The sequence below is a fragment of the Dendropsophus ebraccatus genome, chromosome 14 (assembly GCF_027789765.1).
Source record: "Dendropsophus ebraccatus isolate aDenEbr1 chromosome 14, aDenEbr1.pat, whole genome shotgun sequence".
NCBI lineage: Eukaryota > Metazoa > Chordata > Amphibia > Anura > Hylidae > Dendropsophus > Dendropsophus ebraccatus.
Genome location: NC_091467.1, coordinates 54847758 through 54872480, shown reverse-complemented (window position 1 = coordinate 54872480; position 24723 = coordinate 54847758). Strand labels below are relative to the sequence as shown.

General features: G+C 46.0%; 1 protein-coding gene and 2 pseudogenes across 1 annotated transcript; all 3 read right to left on the bottom strand.

The window, feature by feature from the left end:
- Positions 1-1682: 1682 nt before the first annotated feature.
- LOC138771880 (uncharacterized) lies at positions 1683-3109 on the bottom strand. Its single transcript, XM_069951884.1, has 2 exons — positions 3000-3109; positions 1683-2850 (listed from the first exon to the last, which is right to left on the bottom strand). Exons 1-2 carry the CDS (start codon positions 3107-3109, stop codon positions 1929-1931), a joined length of 1032 nt encoding a protein of 343 aa, XP_069807985.1. The 3' UTR covers positions 1683-1928.
- A 13572-nt stretch (positions 3110-16681) lies between these two features.
- LOC138773639 (U2 spliceosomal RNA) lies at positions 16682-16846 on the bottom strand (annotated as a pseudogene).
- A 6177-nt stretch (positions 16847-23023) lies between these two features.
- On the bottom strand, positions 23024-23241 carry LOC138773518 (U2 spliceosomal RNA; annotated as a pseudogene).
- Positions 23242-24723: the final 1482 nt, after the last annotated feature.

The window sequence follows — 24723 nt, the reverse complement described above, 5'->3', positions numbered from 1 at the left end:
GAGGAAGAAGAGGAGTCTGGCACATCATGTATGTTCATGGACATCCCTGACTCGCCTTCCACACGCTCAAACACCCCTTCCCCAACTCCAAACATTAGATCGCCTGCCACTACCAGTGGTGCAGATGCTGCCACTGTCACCACTGCTGCTTCCCAGGCTGAGACAACCTCTGCTCGGCCTCGTCGTGTGCCCCTCCAAATTCGGAGAAATGTAAGGACCCCTCAAATACCAGATAAGGAACTTGATGTAGAGAACAAAACCTTATCTCTTATTCGACGGGTAGATGCCAAAGATGATTTTGATAACTTTGGCTCACTGATGGCAGCCTCCTGTCGTCGGATGGATCGTAATTTAGTTGGCCATTTTATGACACTTTCCTTGACCATGTCAACAGCTTTTGAGTTAGCAAAATCCATGCCACCAGTGGTAGATATGGTGAAAGGGCTGCACATTGCTTTGGGCCTGCGGGAGAGTACAAATGACCAGGCTATACAGACAGATATCCAATCTCAGGTCCAACTGCCAACATCACGTGTGCCTTCAAATAATCCTTTTTACCCCCAGTACCAGTACTACAGCCAGTACAATGTTGGACCTTCACAACGTACAAGTGCCCAGCATGACCCCAGTACCATGGGAAGATCCCCTACTTCTTTCACAGACCTCAGCTAGTTGAGCCATGTGTGGTTGAGATTTCCTTGTTTGTTTTTTTTGGTTAAATTATTTGCTTGTTACATTTGTTTTTGGGTGGAGTTTTTGTCTTGACTTTAAAGAAGTCTATTTGCCTTGAATTAAGGCATGATAAAAGAATTTTGTTTGAGAAAAACAGTCTTGTGTATTCTTTATCTTTGACTATTTGAATGCATATGCCGATTTATGTTAAGCATGTGCTCCAGCCTGGGTTTTTGGGGACATGTTGGTGCAACACAGCTATTTATGTGTGTGTGTGTGGCAGCAGGTTCCCAGAGAAAACAGGCTGATGTACATACATAAGCATTTACACATTATTTATCAAACATGGTGTAAAGTGACACTGGCTCAGTTGCCCCTAGCAACCAATCAGATTCCTCATTTCATTCCTCACAGATTCTTTGGAAAATGAAAGGTGGAATATGATTGGTTGCTATGGGCGACTGAGTCAGTTTCACTTTACACCATCATGTTTGAGAAATCTCCCTCTATATATGAACATACCAGAGCATACATAGACAAACCACTTTTTAAGTATTACTGAATGACATTAAACATCAGCAACATGAATTTGTCATGTCCATGTCCAAACTTTACATTAAAGCAAGGTGAGTTTCCTTTTGGAAGAAATTAACTGGACAGACTCCTGTTGATGATCAGCTAGCTACAAGGTGATCATGTAATTCTGCATAGAAATATGTCACATAAAAAAATTCATCTATTATTGTCACTCTGAGCCAAGACTTAAAATCCAATAGTGATTTCAAAGTACGGGGACACTATAGCCTTTTCATTGGGTGTGCTGCTTGGGCCTGCAAAGATTGACATCAAGTAAATAATGTCAAATTATGTCCAACATGTATAGTATGTGTACAATAATTGGATAAGCACTCAGACATTAATTTTAAACAAAAAATGGTATTTTATCTTAACCTTGTTATATATTGAACCAAATAAAAAAATAGTTCAGTAAGTAAGAACATAATGGCAAACATTTAACAACAAATTATCACATAAGCAAATAAAGGACAATGTCAACTGGCATCCGAGGCAGGATACACTGGTTGAAAGTCACAGCTGGGCAGGAGCACTGATGCCGGGACTTTGGCACACAAAAAATAATGTTTAGCTTAAGTGCATAGTCCTAAGGATGCCGGTTCCAGCAAGGAAAAAAAAAAAAAAAAGGATGCCTTTGATAAAGTGGTAGAGAAGCCATCATCCCAAGGAGCGAGCGGTGATCACGGAGGCTGAATCAAATGCCAGGGCAAAGCACCTTTGGGGGACCCGAAATAGTCGGTGAAGGCTTCCCTCACCAGTACACCACGGTTGGATGGCCGCCCCAAGCCCCAGTTGACAGGGGTGCCATCAAAAGCTTCATGTGCCTCCACCTCAATGTCCGAACTAGCATCGTAGTCACGCACAAAGTTGTGGAGCACACATGCAGCTTTGATGACACTGTCAACTGTGGCTTCATCCAACTGCATAGCACTGGTGAAGACCCTCCACTTACTACACAGGATCCCGAAGGTGCACTCCACGAAGCGTCGTGCCCGGCTCAGCCTATAATTGAAGACTCTTCTCCGGGCATTCAAGCCCCTCTGTGGGTATGGGCGCAGCAGGTTATTCATCAGTGGAAAGGCCTCATCCGATACCAAGACGAAGGGGACTGGATGCGTGGTACCCGGGAGAGAACGTGGAGGGGGTAGAGTCACCTGATTTACAATTACTTGCCTCCCAAATTCAGATGTCATCAGCACTCGGGAGTCCCCGGTCCCTCCATAGGCACCGACTTCGATAGCAATGAACTTATAGTTCACATCAGCCACCGCCATCAGGACCACTGAAAAATACTTCTTGTAGTTGAAGTACAGTGATCCTGATCGTGGTGGCTGCAGAACTCGAACATGCTTACCGTCGACGGCACCTATGCAGTTCGGGAAGTTGGCCACAGACTGAAAGCCTGCTGCTGCCTGCAACCATGTCTCCTGAGTTGGACTGGGCATTGAAATGGGCTGCAAGTACTCCCAAATCACGTGGCATGTTGACCTCACAATTGCAGAGATAGTAGATGTCCCGACTCTGAATTGGAGGTGCAACGATGCAAAACTCTCCCCAGTTGCCAGAAATTTGCAAGAGACAAAAGAGAGACAAAATTTTAATCTTTTAACATCATTTATATAGCATACTTAACATTCATCATATGCCAATAAACTAAGCATGGAAAAAACTTGGCAAAAAAACAAAAAAAAAAACATGCATGTTCTATAAAGCGCTAAACATTTAACAAAATATATAATATACATTCTTACCTCAACGTGATCATCAGTCGCTCCTTGGGAGTGATGGCTTTTCGCATTTCTGTATCCTGCTTTTTGAGATGTGGACCCAAAATTTCTACCAATTTATCAAAGGCATCCATTGGCATCCGAAAAAAAAAAAAAAAACTTGTCCGGATACCTTAGGGAAAAAAAAATAAAAAAAAAATTACAAGTCTACTCAATACCAATAATATTTAGAAGGCAAAAAGTACACCAAAAAAACTCACTCCCTCAATTCTGCATACAGTTGACCAATGTGACCACATTCGTGCCGACGAAGATTAATTGGGTGTACCCAAAAACGTCGTCCCTCAAATATGGTCTACAAACAAAAAAATATATAACAATTAAACAAAGGCAGATATTGAACATGCTAATTTGTCTATTATAAGGAAACACATCTTGCATCATCAAAATATACATATGAATTTATCACTATTCTATGGTTACATGATGTACAGTATTTATCTTTCAAGGAAAAATAACATTATCAGGGTTAACACAAATAACTTGAACATAAACTAGGGATATTGAAAAAAGCGATAAGCAAAGACTGAGCACAGCAAAAACATGCTCGTTTGCTGAACGGACCAAACAACATTACCTGTTGTTGTTGTTGTTGTTGGTTACGTCGTCGTCGTCGACGCATTACTCGTAGGGCTTGAAGTAAAAGCAGCTGCAAAAATTCATCTTGAAGGCGTAGCCTTGGCTCTTGTACAGGAGCATGCAACTGGACTTGTTCTGAAGCCATCTGCACACACAAAACTTGTTGTCCAAAAATGGCTGTTGGTCCTGCAAAAATGGGAGTTTTTGTAGGCCATTGTACCGCCCAGGGGGTGGAATATTTGCTAAATTGTATTATAATTAATGTGTGGATTTCCGCTTGTTTTCCGCCCGGATTAGGCGCGGAAATAAAATGTAAGCGGAAAATCAAAAACCCATAGAGTTCTATGGCATTCCGCCAGCGGAATCCGCCAAAAGAATTGACATGTACATTCTTCGGGCGGAATGCGGATTCTGCGCGGAATTCCGGACGGAAATTTACTCTGTGTGCACGGGCAGCCGGAAATCCCATTGTTCTCTATGGAAAGAGCAATGTTGCATTTACACGGGCGGAATTCCACGCGGATTCCGCCCGCTTTTTATGGCGGAATTCGGGCGGAATTCGGGCGGAATTCCGCGAGAATTGCTCCATGTGCACATACCCTTAAAGAGGAGGGAGACATCACCCCTCTTCCATGACCCCAGGAGAGCTTTGGACTTAAAAACTTTAGTGAAGAGATTAAAAAGGTCGTCCTTTAAAATCCCATAAAATATCACATAAAACTCTATGGGTATAACGTCGGGGCCAGGTACCTTACCTGTCTTAAAACTTTTAACTGTCTCTAAAACCTCCTGCTCCGAGATATCCTGTAATAAAAAAGACTGGGAGACAGGTTCTAAAATATTAGTGATCTCCTTTTAATGAGTCATTTAAAAAACATTCATCAATGTTTTTTGTATTAAAAAGATCCGCATAAAAGTCATACACTTTTTTTAAAATACCCTGTACATTGTTTTCACCATCAATATTGTCAATTAAAACTTTCTTTTCTGTAACTTTCTTAAAAAAGTACCTGGAGCAGGTCTCGTTCTCCTCTAGATGTTTTATTTTAGAACGGAATATCAACTCTTTCCCTTTCTGCTCCAGGCACTGACTGATCTTTTTCTTTACATCAGTAATCTCTTTTTCCACATCTATATCATGATCTCTGAACTTGTACAGGGTTTGCAGGCGAGTATTTAAAAGGTTAAAAAAGGCACGTTTCTCCTTAGCTTTCGAAATCCCAACGTCTATAAAAAATTCTTTTATCTTTAATATCATTTTTTCCCACCAGGCACTTGATGGGAATATTGGGATTTCTTACTCGCCTGCAATCCTTAAAAAAAGTGATAAAATCAGATAAAACCTGCAGATCTTCTAAAAGAGACAAGTTTAATTTCCAGGCATTCTTACCAGTTCTCCTGTTAAAATCGCTTTTTACTTTAAAAAAACAATAGCTTGTGATCTGAAAAGACATTCGTAAAAAGATCACATTTAAAAGGCAGTACTTGATAAGAGCAGAATATAAAATCAATTCTAGATTTACAATTGACATTACCCCATGTAAACGCCGCCTTCCTCTGGTGCATTCATATTACATTTCTTAAAAACATCAGTAAGTTTAAAATCTAAAACAATATTTTAAGCATGGAAGATGTCTTGTCATAATTTCTACTCACTGAGGTTGAAAGTCTGCGTTCCCCCCTTAAAATACAGTTAAAATCACCTGCTAAAACAAGAGGTCAGAATCGTTAATAAATAGAGATAAAACTTCTAGCATTCTAGCTCTTTTGTTTTTATCAGGAGAACCATAAAAGTTTAAAAACTGCCATTTAATACCATTGATAAAAGCTTTTACAAGTAAAATTCTGCCTGGTAAAATTTCAATAAAAGAATCAATTAAAACGTTCCCTTTAAAAAGTATGGCGACCCCTGCTGATCTGGATTCGTTGGATCCAGACCAGATTGACGGACCGTGCACCCAGTCGTCTTCATATTTCTTATACGTCATGCAATGCGGGATGCTGCACTCCTGCAGGAAGAAGAAGGAAGCAGCAAAAACCGTCAGATAATTAAAAAGGGCAACCCTTCTCACTTTTGACTGTAGGCTTCTTACGTTAAGTGAGAGACCGGACAACTCAGCCATTGGAGAGTGTAAAGGAGGACAATCTTGTAACAAAACTACAACTCTCCGGCTACACCAGAGACCCCACTCGAACTCTCATACCCCCACACGTCCGAATCTACCGTACACATGGACGATGCTGGGGATAAACTTCCGTCGCTCAAGTGACTCCCCGATCCCCAGGCCGCAGTAGGGGCCAGAGTGTAACCCCATACCGAACATACCGGCAGTACCACTTGCTGGGTTCCCGACTCACTACTTTCCGCTATCCCTTCCGCAGGGGTAGGATGTTCACTTATTGCGGTTTCTGGTACCTCAGAGATGGTGACCCCTGAGGCCCCCTCCTGGCAGCGAGTAGCCCGGGTAGGGGCTTTTGGAGGAGCGTCACTTGGTTTCCCCACCACGGTGTGTACTTCCATTGGCTCCGGGACCCAGAGCCCTTACGCCTCTTAACCGTGGCCTCGCCACCGGGGTCTTCACACTCTGGCATAGCCTGTACCGAAGGCTGCTGGGCCCGATAGCCGGAGCCAGTCGGCACACCTTCCCCCACCAGTTTCCTGGGGAGGGGCCTCCTTCCGGCCACCAGCTCTCTTTTTCCCTGTCCACTGCGCCTTTGGGTCCTCTGCCGTTCTCTCAGGGGGAGTCACTGATATGTCCATCGCATCTCCTGTTTCCAGCTCTTGTGGGGGGGCACTTTGGGTCTCTGGTTGCCTGGCTGGTGTCCCGGTCTAGGCTTGGGTTGCCCTGGCTGCTCCGTCTTTCTCGGTCTGTGGGGACAATTTGCGTATAGGTGACCGATGTTGTGGCAAAAGTTGCATCTGACTCCTTGACGGCACTCTTGGGTTTCATGCTTGGAGCTGCCACATTTCTTGCATGTACTGTCACAATATTCCTTTGAGTGCCCATATTTGTGATATGCCCTGCAGAAGTCAGGCATTCCCGCAAAGTAGAGGTCGCCACACATGTTCAATTTAAAACGTGCCGGTGGTAATCTCACTCCCTGTCAGACTAACACAGACACAACCAGACAGTGGGCCCTATCTGAACCACCCACTGTCCCTGCCTAATTGCCTCACCCGACCCTAGGCGGTCGCGGACAACCACGGAGACGTTCCCTGCGCTATATACGTGATACACAAAACAATACGGACAGACGAACACAATAAGGAATAGTAAACCAGGCCGGGTCAAACCACACAGGCAACGTAGTACAAAATCAGTAATCCAAAAGAGTAGTCAGGCAGGAGGTCAGAAAAACGAGTCGAGCAGTAGAAGGGATAGGACGGGGAGCGCAGGAATATACAAGGGAGAGCTGGGACCAGGAATACACCTAATTAGCCAGCGCTGGGACTCAGTCTGTGCTTAGCTTTTATGCTGACCAAGAGCCCGGTCTGGATCCTCATTGGACCGGCGCTCTGATCTTCCAGGTACAGACAGGCAGAGAAACCTGTCAATCACAGCAACAACACAGGTGTAAAATCAAGACCAGGAGCTTCTCAGCTTAACTCCTGCATAGCCAGAAGCTGAGAAGCAATCGGGTGTGGCACCCAAAGGAAAAACACCAGGTCCAGTTCACACAGGCTACTGCAGATTCCTGACACTCCCCCTACAAAGTTGGGGTCGTTAATGCACGTGACTAAAAACCGCCATTTTGAAATCCAAATGCCAAACTCGTTCATAATCTTCCCCTGACACTTCACGCTCTTAAAGTAGGCTGCCAGGAAGGCTTCCACGTCTTTTAGACTAGCGAAAGGGGAATACATCTTAATCACCATGAGTTTGGTAATATCAAGGTCGTGCTCAATGATCTGGACCCCCTCAAGTTTCGGATGTTCCTTCCCGGGAATGCTTGCCACAAAATCTCGAAAGATTCCCGCTTCAGTGAACGACACATTGTAAATCCTACGCTTGGGGTAGTCCTGGATCGCCAATATTTCTCACTTCTGAATGTTAAAGATGCCCATGAGCACGTCCTCCATGACCAACTTCAGTCCTCGAGTGTCTGCCGCATCACCTGTGAGTATGACTCGCACAGTATTTTTAATCCGGGCATAAGCCGGTATGGATGGATCCGCATCCATGGATCACAATGCTATGCTCCGCCCTCCCTTGATCCGAAGATCGCAGGAGGCGATCGCAACCCGTTGTCTGGGGACTAAACCGCCTGCATATAGCAGCATGGGGACAATCCCCCAAGGCCGACAGGACGGGTACCCCAGACACCTTCTGACCAGATCTCCTGTAGATTTTTTATTTTTATTTATTTTTTTTAGAGTCGAGGCAACGTGCTCTCATCACCCGAGTGCTACTAAATGTAGTGTGCCACACAAAAAAGTGCACTAGGATGCGGTCTATCGTAAGCCCACTCTAAAAAGAGATGGGCCCCCAACACACCTAATTCCCTTCCCTTCCGGGCCAAAAGGCACCTGCAAAGGTCCAGGACAAATGTCCGCTCTTAGGCTATGTGCACACTGAGCATTTCTCGAGAAATTGTAGCTGAAAGTTTTGAGGCAGAATTCAAGCAGAATTTAAGCCCCCATTGACTACTATAGGATTCCTTTAGCACATCTACAGCAGAAAATTCTGCTTGGAAATTCTGCAGTGTGAACAACAGAGCAGAAAACCCATTGAACACAATGGGACTTTGCTCTGTACATTTTTTACGGGAGGAATTTCAAGCTGAATTCCTCGCCTTTTCCTCAGTGTGCACATACCCTTAGACGAGGCCAAGAGCAGACCGGTAAACAACTACAACTCATACCTGAGCGTAACCCAGGCACTCACCGTTCATCACTTCAATCAAAAGGTGGTCACTACCGAAGGAGAACCGGGGATGCAGGGAGGCAAGGAGCGCAGATGGCCACACATGCCTCCCCTAGACCTCCGAGGGGTCCCCAAAAGGCAACCGCAACCCGAAGAATCCTAGTGACAAACAAACGTAGAAAGTGAACACACAGTGACAAAAAGAATAAATAAATCAGATGTGCGCCATGTAAAACAGCCCGGACATCTGGCCGGATCTAAAAAAATTCCTCGTAATTTTCACAGAGCTAGAGGCCGGAAAACTAGAGGTGAGTGCTCAAAGGGGTGTGAATGGGAAGTGTGTGCAAAGTGCCATTCCTCAGTTGGGGTCCCACACCCAGTGAGTTCAGGCACCCTGGGGTCACCACTCCCAGGGCACTTCTGCACCTCGACTCTCAACCCCCTCGAAACCTCATGGCCAGATCCAGATGGACATGGTCTACTAAGAAGGCTGCTCAGGCCGCACAGCCGACCGTTCTACCCATGCCATCTGGGTGGTTCTCTGCTCACTTAAGAACAGATTTTTTTTTTTTTTTTTTTTAAACCATTCAGATTGGTTAAAAGCGTAAAAACAGCATAAACTGCTTTAATAGTTACTCCAACCGTCTCATCATAATGGTCATTTTGTCATTTGAAACACCAAAAACAGTGATATTACAAACTATGCAACACCTATGCACACCTATTTACATACTTATTTACATATAACACATACTAAACCTTTACCAAAAACCTCCACACTCCCTCACTATCTAAGTCACCACCATGCTGCCTATCCCAAAGATATATTACATACAACCTAGCCAATATTAACCTCAAACATTCATTAACTGACACAAACTTTCTCCTAAACACCCACAAATTCCGCACATCCCATAAGCTCTCCATCACACACGCCATAATCAACCACATCACCCTCTCCTTAATCTTACTAGAAGCACCCATACCAAACATTCGACACTCCAGTCTATAAAGGTCACCCCAGCCAACTCCTTGCACAAACCTCCTACACCTTTCCATACATTATAAGCAAAATCACAGTCCCACATCATATGCCTCACTGATTCACTTGACCCACAACCATCCCTTGGACACACCTCATACCTAATCAATTCACGCCTCTTCTGTACTTGTCTCACAGGCAAAATATCATGCAAAGCCATCCATACAACATCACGCTGCTTATTTGACATACCCTTCACTCCCATCTTCTTCCAAACAGTCAAAGCTTCATCCGCCCTCAAACTACCAATATTACACACCAATTCCCCCGCATCTATTTTCCTTAAAGTCACTCACAGGTACACCTAACAAATCAAAGTCTATCACAAATTTTTCAACTTTCATATACCTTGCTGGACATTTAAAAGCCACAGGCACCCTTGCATCCCATTCTATCCATTTTAGCCCATACAACATCCATCCAGCCATATACCGCACCATGCATCCAGCCTTATTCTCTTTCCCCAACAACACAATCATAATTTTAATATAACTAAGCCCCCAAAAAACCTGAAAGTTTGGAAACCCCAAACCCCCATGCTCACATGACTTGTACACATACTCCCTTTTCAATTTCTCCATCCTACTACCCCACAAAAAAGTAAAACATAACTTCTCAGCCTTTTTCACATTTCGCACCGCAAATGGAAACACATTCGCACAAAACAGCAAAACAGGCAAAATAACCGCTTTCACAACCGACACCTTCCCCACTAAAGTCAGCTCACGCGTCCTCCAGAAATTCAGCTTTCGTTCAATTCGAGCCCCACACTCATTCCAACTTTCATTCCCTTTCAAATCATCATTAAACTGAATCCCTAAAATTTTGATCGCACCAACTTCACATTTTACCCCATCCATCCTGACATTCTTATCCCCAAAACACTTAGACACACTTATTCTCAAGGCTCAATCACACTTACAAACAATATCGGGGACATAGGGCAACCTTGCCTGACCCCGACCTCACACTCACTTTACTACTCAGCACCCCATTTATCAACACCTCACTTGTCACATCTGTATACAGAAATCTCACTATATTCACAAACTTCCTTGGAAAACCCATTCTCTCAAACACTCTAAACATAAAATCATGCGAAACACGATCAAGCGCCTTTTCAAAATCCACAGCCAAAACCATACACTTCTGGTTTCTCTCCATACTATCGCCACACAAATCCCTCAGCAAAAACAAGTTATCGGTCATACTCCTCCTAGGAATCGCACACACCTGATCCTCACCAATCACCTGATCAATTATCTCCCGCATACAATCTTACTAAAAGCCTTATAGTCCGCATTCAGCAAAGTAATAGGCCTTCAATTCCCCAAGCACATTTCATCCCCTTTTTTTATATATCAAAACCACCACTCCTTCTTTCATTGAAGCACTCAGTCATTTTTCCACATGTACTGACACACCTCACACATATCCTTACCCATAATCTCCCATGCCTTCACATACAATTCAATTGGAATCCCATCTTTCCCTGGTGTTTTATTTTTCTTTGCACTCATCACTGCACTTTTTACTTCCTCCTCAGTCAGCTCCTCGCATAACACCTCACCATCACTCTCCCTAAGCTTACTCTCCAGACCATTTAGTACCTCACATACCAAACCCTCATCAACCCACTTATGTCCATATAACTCACCATAGAAGCTTTCCACCTCTCTTATAACCTGCTCCCCAGTCACACACTGTCCTTCACTGTTAATCACCTCATCCATCTCATCCCTCCTCCCACACACTTTCTTAAAGAAAACACTTGTACACTTCTCATTCTTATCCAGATACTCTATTTTAGACCTATAAATAATTTATTTACCCTTTTCATCCATCATTTTCTTCATTTCACCCTTTGCATCCTCCAACAAATCTTTTACATCCACCCCATTCATACTTAATTTATGCAACCAATCAATCCTTACATTTAAATCTCTATATTTTCTCCTTAAGGGTGCGTTCACACCTACCGCATCCGCAGCTTATTTTTCCGCGGAAATCCGCAGGTCTGGTAGTGCAGATTTCAACCTGCGAGAAATCCGCGTATGTGTGCGTTTTGCGTTTTTTCCGCAGCAAGTTTATCGCAACTGAAATGTCCGTTTAAAATGTCTCTCATTCTAAACAGACATTTCAGTTGCGATAAACTTGCTGCAGAAAAACCGCAAAACGCACACATACGCGGATTTCTCGCAGGTTGAAATCTGCACTACCAGACCTGCGGATTTCCGCGGAAAAATAAGCTGCGGATGCGGTAGGTGTGAACGCACCCTAACACAGCCGCCTTTTTATACCCCCATTTCCAAAAGAATTTCTACATTCTCCTTTCATCCAATCCCACCATCCTAATATACAATCAAACCCATGCTTCCTATCCTTCCATCTCATATAAGCATACCTAAACTCATTCATCACTTTTACATCTTCAAGCAACTTAACATTTAACTTCCATACACCTTTACCATATATTCCTTTTACCTCACATGCAAACACAGCTCTCAAGCATTCGTGATCAGAGAATGGAACAACTTGTTGAGAAAAGGTCAAGCACTCCAGACTTTTAGAAGCAAAGATAAAATCAATCCTAGACTCCACCCCCCCTCTATCAGCCCTATATGTTGCAGGTGGTGACCTACCCAACACCCTCACAGCTGTGTCAGACAAAAGAAAATCAGAAACCAAACGATTCAAAACCCGCCCTGTGACATCCAACCCAGCACCCTCCATAATGACAGGAATCCTTCCTGGCAAAAAAAAGACACTTTTTCCAACAACTAAGCTCTTTCCTCCTTCCCCGTAGGAGCATAAACATTACAAACCCTCAACTTCATACCCTTGTAAACCACCACCGCTACAATACACCTCCCCACCTCCACCACAACATAACTCTCCAATTTTACCTCCCTATTCCCCAACAAAATCCATCATTTTTATTCAAGTTTGAACCAGACCATACATATTGTCCGTGTGGCCAATCTTGGTTTTTCTGGAGACTCTGAAATACCACATTCCTGTAAACAAACTACATCAGCCCCCAGACTTTTTACATAGTCCAGGACTGCCGCTCTCCTAGCCTTGGATTTAATCTGTCTCACATTTAAGGATAAGACATTACATGAAGCTTTGGTTTCCATGTTCTTATGCAGCATGCAAGCGGACTATAAACTCCCCACCTTTCTCTCATCCTTCTCCTTCTGGAAATTGGCAGCTTAACCCCTTAACGACATCGGGCGTAAATTTACGCCCTGATGCCGGTAAGGACGTTCAGAGCGGGGTCGCCGCGGCGGTCCCGGGTGCCGCTTGTAGCCCGGGACCGTAGGTATTAGAGGGCACGGTCCGATCGCCGTGCCCGCTAATACAGTAATCAGATGCAGCTGTCAAACATGACAGCTGCATCCGATTACCGGATTCAGCCGTTCCCTGGTGTCTAGTGGCGGAGATCGCTCCCCCAGGATGTTATCCCGGAGGAGCGATCTCCGTTTCTGAAGCCGGCCAGGGACCGCTCCAAGATGGCGCCGTCCCCGGCTCGGCACTCGTTTACTTCCGGCTGCAGCAGCCGGAAGTAAACGAGTGCCTATCTCATGGATCTCTGCGAGAGATCAGATCACTTATACTAGAAGTCCCCCAGGGGGGCTTCTAGTATAAGTGTTAAAGTAAAAAAAAAAAGTGTTGTTAATAGTAAAAAGCCCCCTCCCCTAATAAAAGTCTGAATCACCCCCCGTTTCCCAGGTTATAAATAAATAAATAAACATGTTTGGTAATCGCCCAAACTATGAATTAATCACATTCCTGATCTCGCACGGTAAACGGCGTCAGCGCAAAAAAATCCCAAAGTGCAAAATTGCGCATTTTTGGTCGCATCAAATCCAGAAAAATTGTAATAAAAAGCGATCAAAAAATCATATATGCACAATCAAGGTACCGATAGAAAGAACACATCATGGCGCAAAAAATGACACCTCACACAGCCCCATAGACCAAAGGATAAAAGCGCTATAAGCCTGGGAATGGAGCGATTTTAAGTGACGTATATTTGTTGACAATGGTTTAAATTTTTTACAGGCCATCAGATACAATATAAGTTATACATGTTATATATCGCCAGGGCGAATGGCGTAAAAACACATTTCCCCCAAATAAACAAAATGCTTTTTTTTTTTCAATTTCACCACACTTTGAATTTTTTTCTGGTTTCGCAGTGTACTTTATGCAAAAATTCAGCCTGTCATTGCAAAATACAATTAGTGACGCAAAAAATAAGGGCTCATGTGGGTTTCTAGGTGGAAAAATGCAACTGCTATGGCCTTTTAAGCACAAGGAGGAAAAAACTAAAACGCAAAAATCGAAATTGGCTCTGTCCTTAAGGGGTTAAGGTAAAGGCTGAGGTCTCTGCTAAAAAAGGAGCCTCATTCGGGACAGATGACATAGGGTACACAGCGTCCCGTCCGGGACTCACACCAGCCTCACTGGCTGGAGACAAAGCAACTCTAGCTCTTTTAGGAGCCATATCCAGAGCTTCCTCCAAGGGCCTTGTAGCGGAAAAGTCCCCCTGACCACCATCTCCACCTTCTCGCTCTGCCGGCCCCTCACTCCAAGAAAGAGCGGGAGTTTCAGGCTCAGAGCCTTCCACCTCCCCCTCTCCTTGTATGCCAACACCACTTGCAATCTCATTTTCCTCCAGCCACCTCCGCGTATAGCCTCTTTACACGCATTTTACAGTCTCTGAACACATGCGCCTCCTTGCCACAAACATTGCACACAAAAGCATTCTTACAATCTCTGGAAAAATGCCCATCTTGCTGGCAACGCCCACACTTTACCTCCGTATACTCACAGTCCTCCTGTGTGTGGCCAAACTTCTTGCACTTGCGACAGAACCTGGGCGCATTTGGGAAAAACAAGTAACCTCTGTCCTTCCCGATAGCGAAGTTCAGAGGTGGGTAATAAATACCACCAGGACTATCTGGGTCCTCACGAAAAATGACAAATAATTTGTATTTACCCATCCACAAAAGCTCACTATTCAGCACCTTGTGGGAGAAACTAACTGCCGTACAATACTTCCTCAGGAAAGCCACAATGTCTTCTTTTGGCACATAGGGGTTATACATAAAGACAACCAGGGGGACTTCTCTCCTGCTGTATAACACAGTAAAGGTTAACCCATCCAGGCTGGACTCACCAGATTTTTCTTGGAGCGTGCGGTACAGATGATGACAATGAGCGATGGTCGTTAATACCAATACAAAAGTTCCTTTCCTAGGATGTTGCAAACAAAGGATGTCGTCATGCTTCACATTCAAAGTATTGTACAACACATCTTGCACCATTACCTTAAGATTGAAATGCTCCTCCTTTCCAGCCTCAACATTGATCCGAAACGCATTCTTGACCCGGGGTTCTCCGGTCTCAGCATAGCGCACGATGACACCCATGGTGATCGCCTCCTCCGTCCTCAGCCGCTCCCAGCAGGACCTAAGCCTCCGACACCCTCCCCCATTCAAAGTCACAAACTCAGGTCTTCCCCTTTGATGGATTATTTTGCTTATCAGTTATATACTCATTTTTTGTATTTTTTATATCTTCTTGTATTTGTAATGTCTAAATTCTGGTATTTACTCCATTTACGTGATTACACTATTCTGTATATTCTTTACGTAGTTTCCGTAGGCCACGTATCCGGAGTTCCGGAATCACATGATGCCGGCGCGCACAACCGTAATGACGTAATGACGCCCGGCCGCTCACGTGACTCTGCCGGACCCAGACGCGGACCTCCGATTCTCCTGGTAAATGTAAGTTATGTACTTTTCCACCTTTATACACTGTTTTCATTATGTTTTTTACGTGCTACCTGTATTAGTTCCTTTATTTACACCGGAGGCACTATTCATATTCCTATGGTTGCCCCGGAAGTAATGAGCTACAATGTCATACTATACCCTATTTAACCCCATGCTCCTCAGTATGTTGTGTAAACTTGAGAAAGGCCACCTTATATTTGGCGGCCGAAACGCGTCGTGATTTTAATAAATATTCCCTTCATGAAATAACCACTTTCACCTGTGGCTTACTGGACATCTGCGCTCTATACAAGCCGGGACTGCACATGGTCCTAAAGCCTGCTTTGGACGGCATATCTTATCAAGAAACAAGTGCAGCAGATTTTTTTTTCCCCGAGAGTCCAAGGAGCGTGCTCTCACCCAAGTGCACAAAACGGTGCAGACGTGCCACACAAAAAGTGCAACAAGGATGCGGTCCATCGCAAGCCCACTCTAAAAAGAGATGGGCCCCCAACCAACCACATTCCCTCCCCTTCTGGGCCAGAAGGCACCTGCAAAGGTTCAGGACAAATATCCTCTCACTGCCGAAGCAGAGAGAGGACCAATGCCGCTCACAGCAACCACCCGAGCGTTAGCTAAGGCGTTCACCGTTCCAAAAGGCCGAGAAGCGATGTCGAACGGCCCTCCCCAAACAGTTCCCTTCTCTGACACCCAGTGCTACTTGTTAAGGAGAAGCCATACAAATCCACTACAAGCTCCACCCTCACATATGGCGGCCCGGACGTGCTTTCACACTGCATCTCCTATTGCCTAGCACTGCCTCTGTCTTCCTTTCTGCTCTCAAATCTGCATAGCTCCACCCCCAATCACACTGCGTCTCCTTTCACCTGATGGCAGGCAGACAGACAGACATACCTGTCTTTGTCTCTGGCTACACTACATATTAGTAACTATTCCTTAAATAGAATCTAGGGTGAATTCTCCCAGCCGGACCCGTATGCAGAAGCATTCATTGGCCTCCAGGATGGAAGTCGAAATGAAAGGGATGATAAGGCTCCTACCTACCTGCTTGGTTGCCTGGCTGCAACTGAGCTGCAGTCTTGCTGGCAGCTGTGTATATCAGCAGAGCCTTGGTGACATCACGTCCAGCGATGACATCACCAGCACTTGCCCAGCAGGCAGGTTGTAAACAACTCTGGCAGTTGGTTGCCATAGCAACAGAGGCCGGCAAGTCTTGGACAAACAAACTTTTCTTAGCAACACTCAGGGTCCACCTGCGCAACCCACTCGAGGGGTGTTTCTTGCAACACGGTTTCAGGTGCAGCTGGCTTGTTTTTATCGTTCTTTTTCTCTGTTTTTTGCAAACCCATTAGGGGGTGCACTGAACCTGAAGGCAATACCAGGTCAATGCCTGGAGAGGACAGAGCAAGCCCTTCTTCCTGTTCTAAAAATCCATTTAATATATGGTCCCCAGATAGGGGACGTATCAGATATTAAACTGATAAGAACAGATTTATTTTTTTTGATTGAATATATCTTTATTACAATCAGTCGTCGTCAAGCATACATAAACTGCGACGCAGAGCAGCCAAATAAATAAGACAATACATACTCAGCACCATGGTACAACATACAGCACAGGCTCCCTACGCTATACATCATACCACCCGCTACACTAACATTCCCGCATACCTTAACAATCCTATAACAACAAACAGTAAAGCAATACAGACGAGTGATGGGGTAAAGGGGGTGGGAAAGAGGGGGGTAGGGAGGGGAAATCACAGGCCCGAAGCTTTATTGAAGGACAACGCAACACAAGGGGAGAGGGGGAAGGAGAGGGGTATCAACCAGGGAGTGTGCCAGTTGTAGGGGATGGAGCTGTCCCACTTGTCCCAGCTCAGACCCCTCCAGAGGGGGAGGAGGAACAGGCGAGACATGGACCTGCCCGCAGAGCCTTTCTTCTGTTGCAGAGTCCTCCGCACGCAGTCACATACAAAGGCTGCTCGCAGCAAGGTAGGGTTATCCGGAACACCTTTTCCACCCTTGCGGGGTTCCTTGTACATAACGGAGCCCTAGATGAAACAAAACACGGTCCTGGTGATGGCCCTGCAGACGGTGGCAAGAGGGGGCCAGGCCTGTGCGGTGTATTGGAGCACAGGCAGAACTTCGTTCCTCAGGACCAGTGTTTTACCCTCAATGGCGAGGTGTTTGAGGCTCCACAGCCCGATCTTCGTGTTGACCTTAGCCAATCGCTCTTCCCAGGACTTGAGGGCCGCGCCTTCCTTTCCGAACCAGACTCCAAGGATCTTGATGAAGTCCGGTTTGATGGTAAATGGGAAGGGGGCGGAGGAAGCCAGGTGCCACTCCCCGAAGAGCATAGCCTCCGACTTCCCGCATTTGAACTTTGCCCCTGAAGCCTTTCCAAACTTCTGGACGAGTGCTGTCACCGAACGTTGGTCAGCGCAGAAGACGGTCACGTCGTCCATGTACAGCGAGCACTTGACCTCATGTCGATCGGGTCCGGTACGGTGATCCCTCTGATCTCTCCATTCTGCCCTATAGCCTCCGCGAAGGATTCTATAACACAAACAAAAAGGAGAGGTGAGAGAGGGCAGCCTTGTCTGACCCCCGAAAGAACAGGAAAGGGGTCAGTCTTCCAGCTGTTCACCAGTCCCCTGCTGAAAATATCGAATAAATAACAATAAAACGGCAAAACATATCACCAAGTCCTAACCTACGCAGTGCCCTGCCCATGAACTCGTGAGAGACCCGGTCGAAAGCCTTCTCCTGATCAAAGCTCACCAGGGCCGCGTGTGCACTGTGGCTTTGGATGTAACGGACCATGTCCCTCACTAGGGCGAGGCTGTCTGCGATCCTGCGGCCGGGAATGCCACAGGTCTGGTCCAGATGGATGACCTGACCGATGACCTTCTTCAGCCGGTTTGCCAGCACCTTGGCGAGGATCTTGTAGTCCACGTTCAAGTGAGAGATGGGACGTCAATTTTTCAAGTCACATCTCTCCCCCTTCCGCTTATACAAGATCGTGATTATGCCTTCCCTCAACGACGGAGGCATTCTGCCCTCCACCACCATCTCCTCGTACAGCTCCAACAGGTCCGGGCAAATGAGATCCCCCAGCGCTACATAGAGCTCTGCTGGGAGACCATCACTGCCCGGGGTCCTGCCAGGCCTAAAGGATTTAGCGGCAGCGAGCAGCTCCCCCACCGTCAAGGGGGCGTCCATGGCCGACGCACCTGCGGGATCAACAACGTTAGTGATACCTGACAGGAACTCGTCGGCCGCTTCAGGGTCGGTGGTCTCCGGGGCGTAGAGGTTGCGGTAGAAGTCAGTAACAGCCCCCATCACGTCCTCTTTGCCCTTCCGCAAATTTCCGGTCTTGTCCCGCAGCTCAGTCAGGGGCGTGTGGCCGGCATGGAGTTTCCTGAAAAAGAACGAGTTACATTTCTCACCCTTCTCCAGGTTCTCCACCTTGGAACGGAAGATGATTCGCTTGGATTCCTCCTCAAAGTGCCTTTGCAAGCTCTTTTTGGTCTCCTCCAGCTCCTCCTTCACGTCCCAGCCGCATCGGAGAAGGTCTTGCAGTGACCGCAGCTTGCTCTGCAGCCTCCTGAAGTCCCTCTTTCTTCCACACGCCTGTTGACGACTCTTGGCCTGAAAGAAACTGCGAAATTCAACCTTAACAAATTCCCACCAATCACTAACACAATCAAACAAACATTTCTCGTTGCACCATAAGATGTAGGCCTCTCTAAGCTCCTCCAGAACCTCCTCCTGAGCCAGTAGAGCACAATTCAGCTTCCAAAGCCTGGGCCAGATGGGAAACCATGGCCCAGAACCCCTTGAAACAGAATGGCCCTGTGGTCAGAGAAGAAGCAGGGAACCTTAGAGTGCCTAGTCTGCCTGACTGCTCGAGAGGCAAACACAAAGTGAATCCGAGAATGGATTGAGTCATCGGGGCAGCTCCATGTACAATTAACAGAGCCGTTCCCGATGGACCCAACAACGTCGTGCAAGGATGCTTCGGTCACCATCTCTATGAGCAGTTTGGATGTAACATCCAACTTGGCAGATGTCCCAGAGCTGCGTCTGTCCGCTTCTATGGGGCAGTTGAAGTCCCCGCCCAACACTACAGCCCTGTTGGTTGCGAGCTGGGCCTGCAGGTTCCAGAATAGTTCCAGACGCACACCATTCTCAGGAGAGGCATACACATTGATGAGCCTTACGGGCTCACCGCCCAAGAGCCCTCTGCAATTAGCAATCTGCCACAGACAAGCTCCTGAACAGAATCAAGTGTAAAGTTGCCTCCCCTGATCAGAATGGCGACCCCTGGGAAGGGAGGGGAGTGGGAAGAGGCAGGGAGGGAAGGGGGAAGGGGCAGGGAGGGGGAAGGGGCAGGGAGGGCGGGGATGGGGGAAGGGTTAGGGGCCGTCATCCTCTTACCCTCCTTCTTCTTCTCCTTGGGCTTCTGCGCTGCTTGGGCTGTGGCCGGCCGCTGGTCGGTCAGAGCTTTGGCAACAACGGATGCCCATGTTCTCTTCTCCCTCTGGGGGCAGGCCCTGTAGCTGTGGTCCGCTAGGCCGCAGAGGTTACAGGTCTTTGCCTTCGGACAGTCCTTGGTCCCATGCCCTGGCACTCGGCAGACTCTGCAGTCCTTCGCCTGATGACCCTTCTTGCTGCATCTCCGGCAGATCTGCAGCATATCCGGGTAATAGATGAAGCCTGGAGCGTCACCCAGGGTTCCTTGACCACAGTGCAGTACCTTGCGAGGAATGTGGTGATGTCCTTGCCTGGGATGTACGGGTTAAGGATTGAAACCGTCACCCGCCTCTCCTCCCTTTGGATTAAGCAGTTGCTTACAAAGCGAGAGAAAGGGGATTTGGGCCTCGCTGCCTTTACCGCCTCCCAGTACCTCCTGCAGGTGTTGAAGCAGGCAAAAGTCACATAAAAGATCTCGGTGAAGCAGAAAATTCTGAGGGTTTCAGCCTTGGAGAAACCCTGGTCCAGGACCATCTTCTTGGCGAACACATCCTCCGACATGTCCGGCTCTCTGCCATCCACCTTTTTCAGTCGCATGGCCACCGTTGCGCATCCAGGGCTGCAGTGTAGGGACGTCTGGATCCACAGCTTTGCTGGTCGTCGGCTGAGCTGGGGCGGCAGAGGAAGAGGCATCCACGACCTGGGCCTCCTGGCTCTTCCTCGCCTCCTTCTTCTGCTGGGTCTTCTTCTCCTGAGCTGAAGAGGCCATCGCTTCTCCTGGTCGAGCAGATGCAAATCCTTCTCGCCGACTTCTTCGGGGTTCGGCGTCTTCCTTCTCGGGGTTCCGGGGCGTCTTCGTCGATCGTTCGTCGGCAGGTGGGATCGAAGTGGTTCTCCAGTCAAACCGTCAGGCACAGGACAATCGAGCAGCAGGCCGAGAGGAGGGTTCACTCTCGTTCCTGGGGAATAGCCCTACACCCAATAGCTGCAGTGAGCTTAAGACGAATTAAATCGCCGATGCCCAAAGGCCGAGTGCAGGGGGTACCCCAGGACCTGAGCCGTCAAGGCAGTTCAGTAAGAACAGATTTTTATTTATTTATTTTTTTTATCCCCTAAAGGATAACAACCAATTTTATTTAAAAACTAAAAAGCTTACATAAAAATAAATTTACAAACAATACACATAACAAAAAAAACAACATATCTATCCTTTAAACTTCATAACAAAAAAGAAAAAACCCCAACAGAGTTACATCACCCCCTCAAGCCTCCCTTAAATGCAAAAAAGGTCAGCAAACGAAACACATTAGGTGACATAGAACTTGACTTTTCTATTCGCTTTATTACATGACAAGGTATATTATAAGTCTCAAAAAATCTTTTACTATCTATTCCCAAACTAACTTTCACTTTTTCCTCTACCCGACCATAAAAACCCCTCTTTTCTAGCGTCTCTATTTGATCCCATATCTCCTGAGGCATAATATCATGATCCCTTCTTCCCCCCTCTGAAAGAGACCTTACAGTTTTTTTCCTTTTTTCCCCCTCTCTGGGAGTCCTCTCCACCTCTGTAGGAGCCCTTCTAACCGAAGGATCCATACTTTCCTCCTGCTGAGGACTATCAATTCCTCCAGCTCCTACCTGCACCTCCTCCTTCTCCCTCCCTCGCTTCTTTCTAAGCGGACAAGCAGCATACAGGTGCTCAGCACTTCCACACAGGTGGCAAACCTTCTGCTGATTACAGGACTCAGCTGAATGCCCTTCTGTCTGACACTTTGTACAAAATAACACAGTGCAATGATCTTTCAAATGTCCATATTGCTTACATTTGCGGCAAAAGTCTTCAATGCCTGAAAAGAACAAGTGCCCATTAACGGCTCCAATTTTGAAGCGTCCTGGAGGCATACACAGTTTTCCACTTTCCAGTTCCTTAAACTTTACAAGAAATCTCCATTTCATAGTCCACAATCCGAATTGATTCGAAAAGATCTTTCCTTTCGATGTAACATCCTCGCAGTACTGTACCAAAAAGGTTACGATATCTTCCTCCACCACATAAGGACTGTACATTCGTATGGTTATCAGACATTCTCTCCTCGGGAAATGAGAAACCGCGTCAACCCCATTCAATATTACATTTCCCTTGCCACTCTCCAGCTTACCCATTAGATAGCTGTGATCCTCCTCCAAACGAGCACCAGGTCATACACTCCTCTCCTCGGGAACTCCAACAAAGCCAATATCTGCTCCCGCCGTAGCCCAAGGAATTTGAAGAGAACTTCTTCCACCAGGAAAACCAGGCCCATCTCCTTCTTTTTTAGATCTTTCAATGTGAAACGGCATCCTTTTTTTATCCTCGCATACACCGGGACTTCCTCCGTCGAGGTTCCATCCTCATTAGTTGCTTCCATCTTTGGTCAGTCTCGTGACAGCCAAACCTCCGTCCAGGAACAAATCACCTCCCCTGCCGATTGCAGGTAGGTGCGGTCGCTTGATCTTAGTCAAAAGGCCGAGGAGTGAGTTTGAACGGCCCTCCCCGAACAGTTCCCTTCTCTGACACCCCGTGCTACTTGTTAAGGAGAAGCCATACAAATCCACTACACGCTCCACCCTCTCATATGGCGGCCCGGACGTGCTTTCACACTGCATCTCCTATTGCCTAGCACTGCCTCTGTCTTCCTTTCTGCTCTCAAATCTGCATAGCTCCACCCCCAATCACACTGCGTCTCCTTTCACCTGATGGCAGGCAGACAGACATACCTGTCTCTGTCTCTGGCTACACTACATATTAGTAGCTATTCCTTAAATAGAATCTAGGGTGAATTCTCCCAGCCGGAGCTGTATGCAGAAGCATTCATTGGCTTCCAGGCTGGAAGTTGAAATGAAAGGGTTGATAAGGCACCTACTTTCCTATCTACCTGCTTGGTTGCCTGGCTGCAACTGAGCTGCAGTCTTGCTGGCAGCTGTGTATAACAGCAGAGCCATCATGACATCACGTACAGCGATGACATCACCAGCACTTGCCCAGCAGGTTGGTTGTCATGGCAACAGAGGCCAGCAAGTCTTGGACAAACAAACTTTTCTTAGAACACTCAGGCTACTTTTTCGGGGTCCACCTGCGCACCACACTCGAGGGATGTTTCTCGCAACACAGTTTCAGGTGCAGCCGGCTTGTTTTCTTCATTCTTTTTCTCTGTTTTTTGCAAACTCATTAGGGGGTGCACTGAACCTGGAGGCACTGCAATACCAGGTCAATGCCTGGAGAGGACAGAGCAAGCTCTTTTTCCATCTCCCTGTTCTAAAAATCCATTTAATATATGGTCCCCAGATAGGGGACGTATCAGATATTAAACTGATAAGAACAGATTTTTTTTTTTTTTTTTAGTTGGCTATCCCATTTGGGATATTAACATTTTTATTTAAAAAGATATTTTATACAAAATAAAAACAATCAAAAATTCATCATCTTATAAAATCATTACAGTGGGATATGGTGGCATTACATTTTGTTCCAATCCTCAATACACCATTTGTTGGAAATATTTACATTTTTTTTTTATCCAATAAATAGTATAAAAACATCATGTTTAAAAACAAGAATATTTCTGGCCTTCCAGAGCGCTAATTTTGCACAATTTATGGTCTTCCATGCCAAAATCTGTTGGTCCTTTAAGGGGCACTCCAGCTCGCCATATAAAATAGTCCCGTAGCTTAAAAACTTGAGATCCGCCAGCTTCTGCACCAAAGGGTAATTTTTTACTTACCGTAAATTATCTTTTCTGTAGTCCTAAGCAGCAGCACGAATGGGGAAGATTCTATCTTCCTGCAATGATAGGACAGATGGTAACAAGCAATTAAAGACTTAATTGAACCCCGCCTATAAGAACCTGGCCTAACCTAGGCTCCTTGTGTAATTCTAACGACAATACTTAAGAAAACATTTGGGAGGGTAGTCCGTGCTGCTGCTTAGGACTACAGGAAAGATAATTTACGGTAAGTAAAAAATTTGCCTTTCCCTTACGTCCTAAGCATCAGCACGAATGGGGATGTAGCAAGCCACATAAGAAGGGGAGGGGACATTTATTTGCCATAACCACACTTCTTCTGAAGGTTGTTCGTATGACCTAATGTCCAGTCTATAAGCAAGAAGCAGTCATGCAGATTTTGTCAAGTACAGGATTCGTGGACATTGCTTTTGTAAAGGGTGCTCTAATAGACTGAGGTACTTTAAACCTGCCTTCCTGGTAGAATACTGACTGGGCTGTATTATCCACTTAGACTTCAAGGATTTGTAGATTCTTGCTTTTCTTCAACTCTTCTTTATTGAAAGGTTTCAGCAAGAACAAAGGCAACTCAATCTGTCGATTTGTTTTAAATTAAAGATGCAACCTTTGGGTAAAATTCTCACCAACACCCAATCCTACAGGAAAATAAGGTAGGGCTCCGACGACCCAGTGCTGGAATTTTACTAACCCGATTTGCTGAGTTAACAACGGACAGAAAGCAGAGTTTCTGAGACAAGAAGTCAACTGGCAAAGTCTCACAGAGTTGATCCACTAAGAGTTCCAAATCCCAGCTGGGGATGTGTCTGAGATAGTAGGCCCAATTCTCTGGGTGGTCTTGATAAATCTCTGCATGAGCCCCATCATGTGATAATCTTCTGTCTAGGATCACAGAGATGTAAACTCTGATGTTTAATCTCTTCTTTAAACCATTCTGAAGAAATGGATTGTAACAATGGAAATGTGGAAGAGACTTTCACCCACCAGGCTTCAAACTTCTGCTTTACCTTCAGGAAGGTTCTGTAGACAGCTGCGGCTCTGGACTGCAGAAGAGTGGTCACCACATTGACAGCATATCAATTTCCATCTTGTTGACGACAGTCAAGCTTCGGACAAGCCTGCCCTCTTGAG

Excerpts from the sequence above, each read along its gene's own strand:
- LOC138771880 (XM_069951884.1), bottom strand. The coding sequence starts at position 3,109 with ATGGATGCCTTTGATAAATTGGTAGAAATTTTGGGTCCACATCTCAAA. Across the intron at positions 2,851-2,999 it reads CGACTGATGATCACGTTGAG|ATTAAAATTTTGTCTCTCTT; the intron begins GTAAGAATGTAT and ends TGATGTTAAAAG.